This window comes from Talpa occidentalis, unplaced genomic scaffold, assembly GCF_014898055.3.
Source record: "Talpa occidentalis isolate TD23 unplaced genomic scaffold, MPIMG_talOcc4v2.1 talOcc4.10, whole genome shotgun sequence".
Lineage (NCBI taxonomy): Eukaryota > Metazoa > Chordata > Mammalia > Eulipotyphla > Talpidae > Talpa > Talpa occidentalis.
In genome coordinates, this window is record NW_023600993.1 from 12,386,726 (window position 1) to 12,400,708 (window position 13,983).

Genomic DNA, 13,983 nt, shown 5'->3' on the forward strand with positions numbered 1-13,983 from the left:
ATGGCCTCCAGCACTCACCCCAAAGACTGTGTGGTCTTCCACTGCCGAAAGACCCCGGCTTGTTTAAAGCCATTATATCTCTTGTGTCTTCCTGGAAATTGGGGAACTCTTCAGTGAACAAGTCATTGGTTGCTTTTCCTGCTGGGGCATCTGCATGGTCCACCCTCCCTGCCCCTCCTCAGCCTTTGCCCTTGACCTACTTCATCTTCAGCAGGTGAAGACCATCTATTTTGACACCCACCCCCTCCCTGGAGGTGTTTGTTTTTAGCATGGTCTGGTTTATTTACAGCTCATTCCAGCGCAGAATATTTCCATCAGGTGGATGTGTTTGGGAACAGCTTTCCCCTCCCCCGCTCCCAGTTAACTAAGCCAGGACTTCGCATGTCTATTTTGGTGTCATCTGTGTGTGGCCTGTGGGTCTCAGGACTATGCTGCCTCCGGGGGAGTCGTGTCTGAGCCCGGGGTCCAGCCTGGAAAACCCCAGGAGGCTCTGCTGTAATGGAAACAACTGCACACCCCAGCATGTGAGTGTGTGCACACAAAACCCCGGATGTGCCACATGGCTCAGCCTCAGGCAGCCTGGGGATTTCGGGACTGCTTGCCCTGGCTGAAAGACACCAAAGTCACATTGCACGTGGCCCCTGCTGTGCCACATTGCGGGTGTGGGGGTGGGGAGAACAAAGCTGAGTCAGAATCAGGCTTTTGGCAGTTGTTAGGTTTATAGGGTTTTGTTGTTGTTATTTGTTTGTTTGTTTTGCTGTCTTCACGCTGATTTTGCCCTTTGGACTCAACACCCCCTTGACTCTTAGGCATATCCTTGGAAAGTGATTCACTCCAACCCACTCTTGGGAATATAGGGACTTGGGTCCGAGTGGGGGTCTGTGTGCAAGTGACCATATGTCGCATTCCTTCAATCTGAGACTCAGTTTCCTCATTGGTACCACAAGTTTGACCCCAGCCATCTCCTTTTATGCATCTGACCCCAGACACACCACTGGGACTGTCAGCAATTCCCACTCACCAGGCCAACCCATCTGTAGGGTAGGAGCGGCAGCCGTTCCCACTGCTGCCTCCTGCTTTTGCATCAAGGAACCTCCCTCCCCTATCAAGCAAGTGTGTCATTAGAAAACACCAAAGGAAAGAAGTGACTGAAACCTTTCCCTCTGCAGCCTGGAAGGTTATGAGTGCAGCTGCACGCTACCTGTGCTGTGCAGATAGTGGCCTGTTCAAATCTTACCTCTGCCTCCTCTTGATCTGGGGCCTTCCCCTGCCCACTGGAACCTGCACCAGAAGAGAGGAGTGGAGAGGACCTGGCACCACTGAGCATGCTGGTGGCTCAGCCATGGTGACACTCTCACATTGCCTGGCTGCAGCTGACCTCAAGTGTTGTGATCCCTGATTCACCTATTCCAGGGAAGGCTGCATCCTGCAACTTCCCTTCAGGCCTGCACATCTGCCTCACATGCTTCAAAAAACTGATTCTAGACATTGAAGTTATTTGAACTTCTCTGAAAGATCACAGGAAGGATTTACAATTTGCCTCTAAGCTGCCCAGGGGGCAGGTGAGGACACAGCCTACAAAGAAAAGCATTTGCCCCTTTGGTGGCTGCTGCCCCATGGGCAGCAAACTGCACGGCCCCAGCCAGCCCGCCTGGACAGTGATGGAGAGCCAGCCGCTGCCAGGGGTGGCCCGACCACAAAACACGCCGTTACTGCAAAGCCAAGGCGCAGCAGCTGCCAGCCTGCCACCCTGAAGTCAAGGGCACAAGAGAGGAACACACGTGTGCACACACACCTGAGCGTGTCTGCCCAGGTCCCCACCAATTCTACCAGCGACCCCCCCTTTATGCTGTGACCCCAACATTGACCGAGAAGTTTAAGATTTAGTTTGCTCAAAGCTGCCAGAACAAGTCTGCTTCCCAAGAGTCATTTTCCAAATCAGTACACACACACACACACACACACACACACACAAACTCACACACAAACTCACCCAAGCAGCAGACCGAGTAACAGAGCAGTCCTGAAATGGAGAGCAGATGAGTGAGGCTGAGGGATGGGCCGGTCATCGTGGCCAGAGCCCAAGGCGGACTGGCCCCAGAACACATGCTGGAGACAGGCTGCGCTTCGTCACGCCCCCGAGGTTCCCAGCGCCGGCCTGCTGGGCATTTGGGGTGGGAGCCGGCCAATCCCGGCTTTGGTGTTGCTTCTGCCTCAGATGCCAGGGGTCCGTCTGGAGGCCAGGGCTGAGCTCCTGGGAGCAGGGCTGGGTAGGCAGCCCCGCTCTGGCCTCTCAGGAGGCTGTACTGGGGGCGGCTTGGGAGAGGAATGGAGCCCTCAGCCCAGGGGAGGAGGTGAGGTTGGGAGCCAGCAATACTGAGCACCCCTGCAAGCCGGGAGGAAATGGAGTGTAATCTGTCCAACAGGCTGCTTTTCATTCGGCTCAAAAACTGCCCTGTCAATACTGTTCTGGCAAGCCTCAAAGTCAACCCCCACTGCGATTGTCCTCCAGGAGTCTGCCTGCTCTGCCTCAGGGAAGGTCTCAGCTGCCAGGGGTCTCTGCTCCCGCCACATGTGTGCCAAGGTGCAGGCAACAAAGTCAAACTTAATAAAAAATATATATCTGTCTATATCTAGATAGATATTTCCGAAGAGCCGGTGGGGCCAGCCCTTTTAGATGAAGCCTGCCTATAAGAGGACAAATGGTATATACCAGCTACATACAGAAATCTGTCTGTGCGGCACAGGCCCACCTAATGCACAGGCATGTGCCCACATGCATGACATTCTACATGATAAAAGACAAGGTTATTCATGTTTGTCATACTTAGCAATAGGCACTGTGGTTTTAGCCAGCTTCATAAAGACCATAAGCTATAGCAGAAGTCAGCAAACTTTTTCTGGAAAGGCCTAGATAGTAAATATTTTAGGCTCTGTGGCTCATCTGGCCTCTCCTGCAACACAGCTCCCCACAGTAGAAGAAAGCAGCCACAGCCCAAACCCTAGGAACAAAAGAGGTGGGGTACAGACACAGGAGGCAGGCTGGATGGACCTGCTGAACCCTGAGCCATAGCCTTCAAGAGAAAGGCCCTGTCCTGTAATCATTCATTCACTGTTTCATTTACTCAGAAATACACATGGGATACCAGTGTGTGCAAGACACAACGACACAGCTCCTGTCCTCGGGATGTGGCATCCAGGGTTTTGGAAAGAGTACAGGCCCTGGGGTCAGGCAAACTTGTGCTGGAGTTCTGGCTAACATGGGGCTGAGGTGTCTAGAGGAATTTACAGGAGGAAGTGATGAATACCTGAGTGTGTGTTGTGGGGGAAGGGTACAAGTGAGCAATCAGGGAAAGCTTCCTGGAGGTGATATTTGCACTAACCGTTGAAAACAGAGAAGATTTGCTGGAACCAAAATGGGAAGAGTAAGAGGGAAAAGGAGTCGGCGCAGTTCCTTCCCTAGGACATTTCCCTCTGTTCCCCGAAGTGCAGATTCTTTTAGAAAGCAGCACTGAGGGCATGGAGCACTCAGTCCTGAATCCCAGCCGGTTGCAGAATATCATCTGCATCATCTTCTCCTAAATTCCCCTGTGCTGGGTCCTATTTCTGCAGCTTTTTGTTTTTCAAATTCATTTCAAAAACTCTTGGAAGTGGAGGGTTTTGCTCCTTTTAGTCCCAAGTGCATTTTTTTTTTAGCCATTTAGCACTAAGTTCTCCTAAAAAGGTTTATACACATAAACTGTGTATACTCATATACTCATCGGTACTTTGTTTCATTATTGTAAAAATGAAGGTGACAGGACTAGATGATCATAGCTGGAGTCCTCTTCAACTCTGCAAATGTTTGTCTTTTTCCTGACCCGTTACTCGATTTCTCTATGTTCCACCTATATGTGATACCACCTGATCGTTCCTTTTTTCCTGCTGACTTATTTTGCTCAGCATAATCCCTTCCAGTTCCATCCATGTTGCTGCAAATGACATACATTTGTCTTTTTGATTGCTGAATAGTATTCCATTGTGTATATATACCACATCGTCTTGATGCATTCATCTGTTTTAGGGCATTTGGTTTGCTTCCATATCTTAGCTTTTGTAAATAGTGCTGCAATAAACATAGGTGTGCAGGTTTCCTTTCAAATTGTTGTTCTTTCTGTCTCTGCAAGTGTTTGAATCTCTGTTTAGAACCTGATGATTTGAGTTCACGAGTGTGTCTGTTTCTTTCCTATGCTTCTCTCCTTCTGTTATTCTCTTTTCTGTCTCGTTCTCATTATCTCTGTATCTTTGTCTCATTATCTCAAATGTCTCACACTCTAAGCACTAATAGTTCAATTTCCTTAAGTTAAATAGCTGGATGAAGGCTCAACTACTTTTAACTACCCTTCAGTCAAGCCAGCTAGCCTGGTCTCCAGTCCTGGCCTGGGTAGTAACTTGCTGTGAGACCCTGGACAAGTCACTAACCCTCTGGCCCTTGGTTTTCCCAAATGTAAAATGGGAGCATTGGACCAGATGGAGCTTGAAGCCCTTTTCAGCTCTGGCTCCTACCAGTCCTATGACTCCTGAGACACAAATTGTCCTCATATGGTCCTGGACAGGGATGGAGGATCTGTCTCCTGCCGTGCCATGGCAGGAATCCTTGCTCTCAAAGTGGCCGGCCTGCCGAGTACCCTCAGGTTCCATGACCCAGGCACCAGCTCCCAGCAGAGCTGCCCACAAAATCTAATTCAGAATTAAAGTTTCCAGAGCCTTCCTGCAGCTGTCAAAAGGTGTCATATTCACAGTATTATGTCTTAATTGAAGCTCTGGGATGTATCAACCAGGCCAGAAGACCACTTCTGGAATACCGCTTGCCCGGGCACTGTTCCAGAAGCTCCTGTCCCCACTGCTGCCATACACAGACCTGCTCCCTGCAGTGCTGGCCTAAGTGGCATCTGCTTTGTATCTCCCCCTTTTGTGTCCCCCACCCCTCTGCACAGAGAGAGGGTGAGGACACCCTGAGGAGCCAGAGTTCCCAGAGTGAGGCAAAGACACCTTCAGGTTCAAGGGCAGAGTCATTGGTACCATCTGCCCCAGGGCACCTTGAGTCTGTTGTCATATTCCCAAAACCTGGGCAGGGTGAAGAGGCTGGAGATGCAGGTTCTGTCTTCCCACTGACAAAGACTCGCTCCCTGACTGCATTTGGTCTTCCATGTCCATCTGTGCAAAGTCCAGCTTTAGCAAGAATCAGGCAAGTCAGTTTAAAATCCCACCCTGTGGGATCACTCTCAGTATCTGATCAAATGCTTCACCCCCTCCCCGGGGACCTCTCCCCACAATATCTCATTAGCCTGGCCTACTTTCAATACTAATGCTGTGGAATGAATTTGGCAAGAATCCCCCTCCCCTTCCACCTGTCCTCTTAGTGATGCTCTACCCACAGCCTCCCCATCTGCTCCTGGGCTATAAATCCCCACTGTCCCTGTTGCATCCAGAATCAAGCCATCGCGATCTCTCTCTCTCTGCTAGTGAGGCAGTCTTGCTACCCACTGCAAGAGTCTTGAGCAGTCTTTCTTACTATTCCACACGTGTGAGAATAGTGTTTCCTTTAATTCTGCCTCTCCATCCAATTTTGCTTAATCAGGGGAGGCCGTAACAGCTTCCACTTCAGCCCACAGACATTTATTGAACACTCACAAGGCGCCAAGCCCTCTCTCTGCCATCAGAGTCTAGATGTGAACCAATCTGTGATCTAGACTCTGGAGGCAAAGAGGCTTCCTCTCATCTACTAATTTGAACTGATCAGTATCGATTCCCCGGAACACATGAATAAGAAGGACTCAGAAATGGGGGTGTGCCATTACCACTGTCCCCCAGAGATGAGGGGAATGAACAGTGCAGTTGACATCCTCACTTGCTGTCCCTTTTGAAAAAAAATCCTCATCGTAGAGCAGGGATGACACTGGGCTCGGCTTCCACACTTCATCTCATTCGACCCTCACGGGACATCTCTGGCTTAAGGGAGGGGAACCAGACTCTTGGGAAGTCAGCACTTGGTCCGGACCCTCGGGAACTGGGTCCAGACTTACACACAGCCCTGTGAGCCCTGATCTGACCAGCTCAGGACCCCTGCTATACTCACTGTTCTGGGGTGGGGGGTGTGGGGAGCAGGGAGGTTTCCCTCTGACCTGGCCCTTCCTGGCTGGCTGACTCTCTCCACTCCTAACTCCCAGCCACTGATGTCACATCACAAGACTGCCTCAGAGGGGGGCAGAGAAGGCTAGTAGTACTCCCCCAAAATGTGCTCCCCCTGCTACCAGTCAGCTGTTCCTGAAAAGCTGCTACACTGTAGGGCTGCAGGCCCTACAGTGGGGGTACCTGGGGCAATGGTTCTGCCTAGGGCATGGGGGAGCCACAGAAGGAAAGAGCCTGGATCCCTGAGTGTCAGCGTAGAGGAGGCGAATACCCCCAAGCAGGGACATTGGGCTGTTAGGTGAGCAAAAGCTAACCTTGATTAGGTTAAGTCACTAAGCTATTGGTGACATTACAGCAGACAGTGTCACCCCACTGGGAGAGAGGTTGCTCCCCTAGGAAGCAGTATGTGTCCCATATCCTCCTTTGATCTAAAACAAACCTGCAAGGAATATGTTAGCATGACCATCCTCATCTTCAGACAAGACTTAAAGATTTAGGGATACGCCTGAGGTCACCGATAGCTGAAGGTACAGCCCAGGATTGAATCCAACTGTCTGACCCTGGAGACTCATGAAGATTTGGCTACCAGGACAATGAGGTACCTCTCTCCCCTGCCACCAGCCAAAGAGAATGAGCAGGGACTCTCAAAAAACATGGTGGGTGTCGGCTCAGCCAGCGCATGGGAGGGTTGGGAATGTACCAACACCCCATTCCATGTCATTCTAATCAAACCTCACTATTACTCATTACTGGGGTCTGGTTTTCTGGTTTGTAAATTTACATGAGTAGACAATCCTAGCTGCCTCCCTGACCACCCTGGCCACAGAGAAAGGGTTTAATCATGCATTGGAGCATCTTGCAATAACAAGTGCATGTATCTCTTATGTTACATACTTTTTCTCCAAGTGGGCAGCAAATCTGAAACTCACTTTGAAATCCATCAAAGAATAAGGATGGATACATAGAGAGAACACAGCAAAACAGAAATGACTGCAGAATCTATGGGATGGGTGTCTTAGTGGGCTGGGGCTGCTATTACAGGGAGCCCAGGCTGGAGACCTTTCACAACAGGCATTTACTGTTCACAGTTCTGGAACGTGCAAGGTTCAGGTGTCAGTACAGCTGTTTTGCTCTGAGGTCTCACGTAGGCTTGCAAACACATCCCCGTGTCTCTCTGTGTCCCAGTCTCCTCTTATAAGGGCACCCATCAGATTGCATGAGGGCCCACCCTCCAGCTGCCTTACTTTAACTTAATCACTTCTTTAAAGACATCTCCAAATACAGTCACATTCTGACATATGAGGAGTAAGGACTTCAACACATGAATTTTAGGGGGGCACCATGCAGCCCATAATTGCACATATTGTTGTTCCCAGAATTCTTTCCTCTCTTTTTGAATATTTGAGATTTTTTATAATTAAAAAAATGAAATTAAAAAATTTAAACTAGGCCACAGAGACCCAGAAGATACCTCTCCCAGGATTAGGATTTGGGGTAGGACACCCTAGCTATAAGGATGAGAGAAAATCATCTCATATTGTCATTATTTTATAATAAGTCATCTATCAAAAGTGGCTCCTTCATGCATAGATTCAAGATGACAATCGCAACCCTCTTTCTTCCCCCAAGGGCATATTTTTGGACCTTATCTAAAGGAAGGCATCTGCTTTTTGGAGTTCAAGTTCTAATTTGACCAAATGGCATGTGGTGAATAGAGAGGAAGAAGGAGACAATGTCATTAGGCGTCGAGAAGCCTCAAAGCTGGCTGTGCCTTGGCTCTGAATTCGATTACACGGCCAGCATCAATCAGCCAGGGCCCTGAGATCTTCAGCTACGGCCCGACAGGGGCGGCCAAGTTGGTCAAGTTACTTGGGAGATCTGGCCCTAGGTCAGAGACAAACCCTCCAGCTGCATCGGCTGAGCATTGGGGCATTCCTCACACCTGCTGACGAGGGCTGAGTGGAAAGACCCTGTGTTTCCAGCCGCTGTTTCCACGCCTTCATTTTTCCATGGTGACATTTTAGCTTCCAGACACTTGTGGTTCAAATCCACACGGCTCACATAACCCTTTTCCTAAAGGCCCCTCCCCCCACTGTCTCCAGTATTTGCTGTCTGAGGGCTCGTGGCAGGTGGGACAAGAAAAGTGGGGTCCCTGGGAGCCCCCAGGCACAGGTGGACATTTCTACTCATTGGTTCCAATGAATCACTCAAATGCCTGGATTCCAGAAAGTAGTGGGGGACCTTGGGCTGACCCCTTTGAACTCAATTGAGCAATAGATCTTGTCAGTTGAACACATTGGCAAGGTAAACGCTAGGCTTTTTTTGAAACACTATGATTGTGACACTCTACCATCCTGGCAATTCTGCCATCTCAATTCCCGTTGCTGCTTTGGGGCTAACAGACTTTTCAAGACAGGAAAATCCCATCTGGAGCTCCAGATGAGAGGCTCTGTTTTATATGCATCTGTGGTATTTTGTTTTTGTTGTTTAGAATAGCTGACACATTCATGTGATTCAAGATTCTAAAATTACAAATGAGTGTACATGAAAACTCCTCATCCCTCTGCCAGCTGCAAGTTCTTATTCTTCATCAGTTATTTCAGTTTCTAGCTACACTTCCAGGAATATTTTTTTGCATCTACAAGCAAGCAGGTAGGTGTGACATTTTCCCCTCTTTCTCGAAGCCTTACTTGAATATGTAACTATTTAAGGGGCTGCTTCTTGATTTCTTCACAGTATTTCTAAGAGATTATTCTGTGTAACTACATAGGAGAAAACATTCTTCATGTGGAAGAACCCTAGGTTGTTCTCCTTGCTTCCTAGCAGCGCGCATTTCAGTGATTTGTGTCCATTGGATGGATCCCTACAGAACTGCTGGGTCCCAGTATGTGTTTGTAATTTGTACACATGTTGCCTAATTCATCTCCACAAAATCTCCACCAGTTCACATTCCCTTTCAGAGCAGAGGGAGGTGCCTGTCCTATGTTTCAGAGCCATTCATACTTTTCCCACTGGGTTGCTGGTCTTCTCTTATAAATTCTGGGTACATCTAAGGAAAGTAGAACTTTTTTATATGACTATATGACTTGCAAATTTTCTCCAATTTGTTTTGGCCCTTGGACATTGTTTTTGATTATTTTGTCTTCCAAAATTTTTTTCTTTCTATGTAGCAGAAGGTGCTGGAGAGAATTTTTCTTTTTAAGGTTCTGGGTTTTTCCCTCACTCTAAACTTACCAAAAGGAAAAAAAATCTCCTAAGGTTTCCTTCTAATAGTTTTATCACTTCATATTTTATATTTAAATCTTAATTCATTTGTGATTTATTCTGGTATAAGATGTAAGCTTGCTTGCTTGCTCGCTTGTTTGCCAGAAGACATTTCCCCCACCGTCTAAAGCAGAAAGCAAAAACATTCTTTAATCTGCCTTGCTGGAGCTTGCAAACATCAACCATCACAATGCTCGACAACATGCCTGAGTATCTACTATGTGCTGTGCACCAGCCGACAACAGCCTTAAAAGTTGTTAGTATTTTCTGCATCTGACAAATAGGGAAACTGAGGCTCAGGTAAGCATGCAGGTAAGTGGTCATGTCATGACTTAAATTCAGACCTCTCACGCCCTTGTCGTGATTGCTCTGTTCTCATATTAACTCCGACTACTCGTGTGCCCAAGAACCCCCAGCATGATCCACTGCTCACCTCATTTGTGTTACTTTAATATCACAGATAAACTGGGCTCCTTGAGTTAGTTTGTCTTAATGATCTTCTTGATGAGTAGAATAGTCAGGTATGTGGAAGGAGGTACAATAAATGTTGGTCATGTGACTGATGGGAAGTTTATGGAAATCTATGTATCTCAGGTAACTCATAATTAGAGATTTCAGCTTCTTACTGATGATAATAACAATAGTAATAGCAATAATAATAAAAAGGATTTGAGTCAATTCAAATATATTTATTGCCCCGAATTGGGAAAAAAAAAAAAAGAGCAAAATGCTAAGTGGCTGCTGATACATATGGCCAGAGAAGTTTTTATCAAGTCAGCCATCACTTGCTGGCATTCCATTTGAAGTTCTCATACTGGATCAGCTTCTAATTTCCAAGGAAGAAGCACACTGGTAGGCCCAGTGTCCAGTGTATGGGGAGGGGGGAGCAATGGTCGTTCCCTCCAAGGTAGGTACATGTGGATAGAGGCCCCAGGCTCCAGCCATGGCTGATGCATACAGGAAGGAGTTGCATACCAGCTGGGTTCCGCACAGGGTTGCACAATTTCCAGAGGGTGGGCCCTCTGGATTGCAGTGCTCTTGGGGGGCCCTATAAGCTCACCCTGTCTGAGAGGTGAGAAGACACTCACTGGGTCTCCAGCGAGTGAACTTTGTCCATCTGCAGCCTTTTTGCTGCTAAGGTCTGTCAGGGCGCTAAGGTCTGTCCTCAGGTGTGAGACTGTGCTTCCAAGGTCTTGAGAGCTCAGTGCTGGCCCTGAAGGCGTAACTCCTGAGTACACACTCCTACGCAGAGCTAGATGATCCCACAGCCCTCAAATTACCTTTGATTGCACCCACTTTTCCAGGTAAGGAAATCAAGGCTCTGACATTCAAGGTGCTATGGAGCTGGGCTTCTGAGTCCAGACCCTTATTCCTGTCCCTGCTCAGTCTGGGCCTTTAAATACAGACTCTGCATCCTGAAACTGGACTCTTTCGGCACCATGAGCAAATCTCTCCAGCCACTGATCTACTTCCCATCAGTCAAATGACCAATATTCATTGCTCTTCCTACCATATACTTGATTACTCTATTCACCAAGGCAACCCATAAGACAAACTAACTCAAGGAGCCTATAGCTTTTATAAACAGATGGGCTGATAACAGAAATGTAACATCCCAGGAGGGGACAAGTGGCCTGGATTCCAGTCCTCTCACCAGCATATGAAATAACTGTTGTAACCAGTACCTGAGAGCTTAGCTGTGTTCCAGGTGCAATACACAGTTCTGTACCTATCAGCTCATTTAGTCCTCACTACCCAGGCAGGTATTCTAATCATCCCATTTCACAGATGTGGAAACTGAGGTGTTAAGACCATTTGGTCAAGATCACTCAGCTAGTGGGTCACAAAGATGTCACTCCAATCCAGAGCTGTCCCATGTCCCCTCCTTGTGCCCCAGATTCTCAGGTGCTGAGATTCTTCTTTGTATAGGTGCTCATTCTGCAAATTAGCGAGCAACTTATTAGCTAAAAAGTCAGAGAAAGCCTATGGCTAAAAGGATATTTGAAAGCAGCTACATCACTTCCTTTTACAGTTGGGGGAATGAGACTCAGAGAAAGTAAACGGCTTGTCCAACACTGCATATGTGTGCCAGGAGGCAGGTCCAGAGAAATAACTCAAGTTTTCCAAATTTTACCTCAGTGCCTTAGCATGCACCATGATGCCTCACTAAGAACACAAGTAAAGAGGCAAATGGCCAAACCCTCTGACTAAACTGTCCCCACGCCACCTTCCAGCTGGGCCTGTGCAAGACCACCCCAGCGGCAGTCACCACGGCAACCAGCTCTACACAGTCACTCAGCTGCACTTATTTCCAGGGTGCATAGCAGAGGAAGTGTGGGCTGGGCAGTTGACTTGGACAATTGAAGGAACAAAAGGAAAAAAAGAAAAGGAAAAACCCATTTACCTCAGATACTCTGGGGAAAACACTTCCAGGGCCTGAACTGCAGGCGGCCACCAAGGCCTGCCTTGCCTCTCTTTCTGCGGGCAGACAAGGAGCGTGCCACCATTGCCCCACAGCTCCCTCAGGGTCATGCTACTCCCTGGACCAGAACATTCATTTTGTCCACCATTAACTTTCCTTACCTTGCCCAATGCAGTCCACAGAAAGAGGGAAAGAAGGGAAAAGAGTAGTTGTCTTTGCTTGGCATCCCCCCTTAATCCTGAACACCAATGCAATGCTTCATGAATGTAGTTTCTGGATGACCACAGAAAATGTGGAAACCTTTGGGGGGCCAGGTCCACACTAGCATGAATGATGTCAGAAGCAAAGCCAGTTCTGTTTGGGCACAAAGGGACAACCCAGTTCAAGCCTCAGCAATAATGACCCTCCTATAGGGGACAAGTCCAAGCACTTGAACACCCAGTAAAACAGCAAAGCAAGAAAGTCCCAGTCAGACACATAGGTCTCTATAGGTAGGACGGCCCCTTCTGGAACCTGTGTCCCGAGAAAGAACTGCCAGCTGCAGCAGGAAAGCTCCCAGGTTTCTCCAGACTTCTCAGAAAGACACCAAGAAGGCCAGGTGAGCGACTGCTGGCCCAATGGGGGGAGGAGTGGGGAGGGATGAGAGGTGAGGACACTTGTGTTCATGTTCCCTTGTCTTTTTTCAGACCCCAGCTGGTCGACACTGCAAAGCCTCAGCAGCCAGGAGGCCTCTCCCTCAGCTGTCGCCAGCTCCCCAGCGGCCACTTCATGCTTGTGCTTATGTTGTTGCCGTGGAGACCTACGTGCAGGCTTGAATGGAGCTAAGTGCTCCAGGGCTGGAAGATGGACTCGGGCCAGGTGTATTTTTAAAAGTCAACTGGGAAAAGCAGTCACCACGCAAAGGCAACGTGTCCCTGCTCTAGGGACTGATTCACAAATGCAAAATGGAAAAAAGTTGAGCTCCTCTTCTTGCCTTGACTCGCTGTATAGAATAAGCAAAAAAAAATTATTGCTTGGGTTGCTTTGGTGACTTTTGCCCTTTGGCAAATGAGTATGAGGAGAAATCATGGCCTCCTGACATGGAGAGACACTGTGAGGTTCTGGAAATGACACACCACATTATTTGAAGTACTTTATGTTTATAATTAACCTACTTAATTTTAACCACTGGTTTCTGAACAAATCCCACTTTTAGGCCTCATTTTATAGGTGTGGAAACAAAGCACAGAGAGCACTTTGCTTTGCCCAACATCCCAAGCTAAGGGAAAGATTTGAACCCCAGCAGATGGCCCCATTGGCCCTGGCACTGTGTGACCACAGGCAAGTGACTGCACCACTGTGAATGTTAGTCTGCTCTGCAGACTAGTTAGTCTGCAGGTAACCAGGGTACAAATGGTTACCTTGTGAAACTGGTGTGGACATTAGAAGGGAACTATGTGCATCTGGCAACAGAAAGTGCTGAATGCAAGATATCTTTATTAAATGTTAGTGGGGTTTCCCTGCAAGTGGATCCCAGCTCCTGCGTCCCAGAAGGAGGAAGCTAAGTTGTAACTGCCCCAACAGAGGCTGTGGGGCAGGTAATTGAGCCAGTAAGACAACTTAAGGTCTTTGTAGTAGAGACTGTCACATCCTTGTCTTGGACCTCAGCAATCACCAGGCCTCCAGCTTCTGCCACGAGTACCTGCGACTGTGCCAGGGGGTTCCTCTAGCCATTGGCATTGCTGAGAGCAAGCATGCCCCCAGGAGCTGGTGGGTAAATATCCCAGTCCCTGCCTCCTGAACTCCCAGTAGAACTGAGCCCCAGCTGCGGGGAAGTCCCCTACTACATTCCCTGGACCACCTCCCAAATGACTTTCACCCAAATCCTTGCTTTGTGTTCTGCTCTGGGGAGGAACACAAATGAAGACAGGATACATACGCCTGTGCCTTGGATTCTGAGGTTCCCCCCAAGCTCTCATGGGACAATTCACCAAGTGGAAAAGGTAACTGCTGGTTGGCAGAATAATGACCTCCAGAGAGATTTAAATCCTAATCCTCAGAACCTGCAAATATGACTCATGTGACAAAGGCACCCTGCAAGTGTGATTAAATTAAGAAGTTTGGGGTGCAGAAAGATCTGTGAAGCT

At 48.2% G+C, this 13,983-nt stretch overlaps 1 protein-coding gene across 2 annotated transcripts in view; it reads right to left on the minus strand.

The window, feature by feature from the left end:
* COLQ (collagen like tail subunit of asymmetric acetylcholinesterase) overlaps window positions 1–13,983 on the minus strand; it is a 52,236-nt gene that overhangs the window by 31,565 nt on the left and 6,688 nt on the right. The window contains exon 1 of one of the 2 annotated variants that reach the window (XM_037524640.2): window positions 1,994–2,353. The exons of the other annotated variant lie outside the window; for it this stretch is intronic. Within the exon in view, the coding sequence (XP_037380537.1) occupies window positions 1,994–2,108 (115 nt within the window). The 5' untranslated portion in view covers window positions 2,109–2,353. Of the gene's footprint in view, window positions 1–1,993; window positions 2,354–13,983 lie in introns of those variants that run through there. 2 annotated transcript variants of the gene reach the window in all.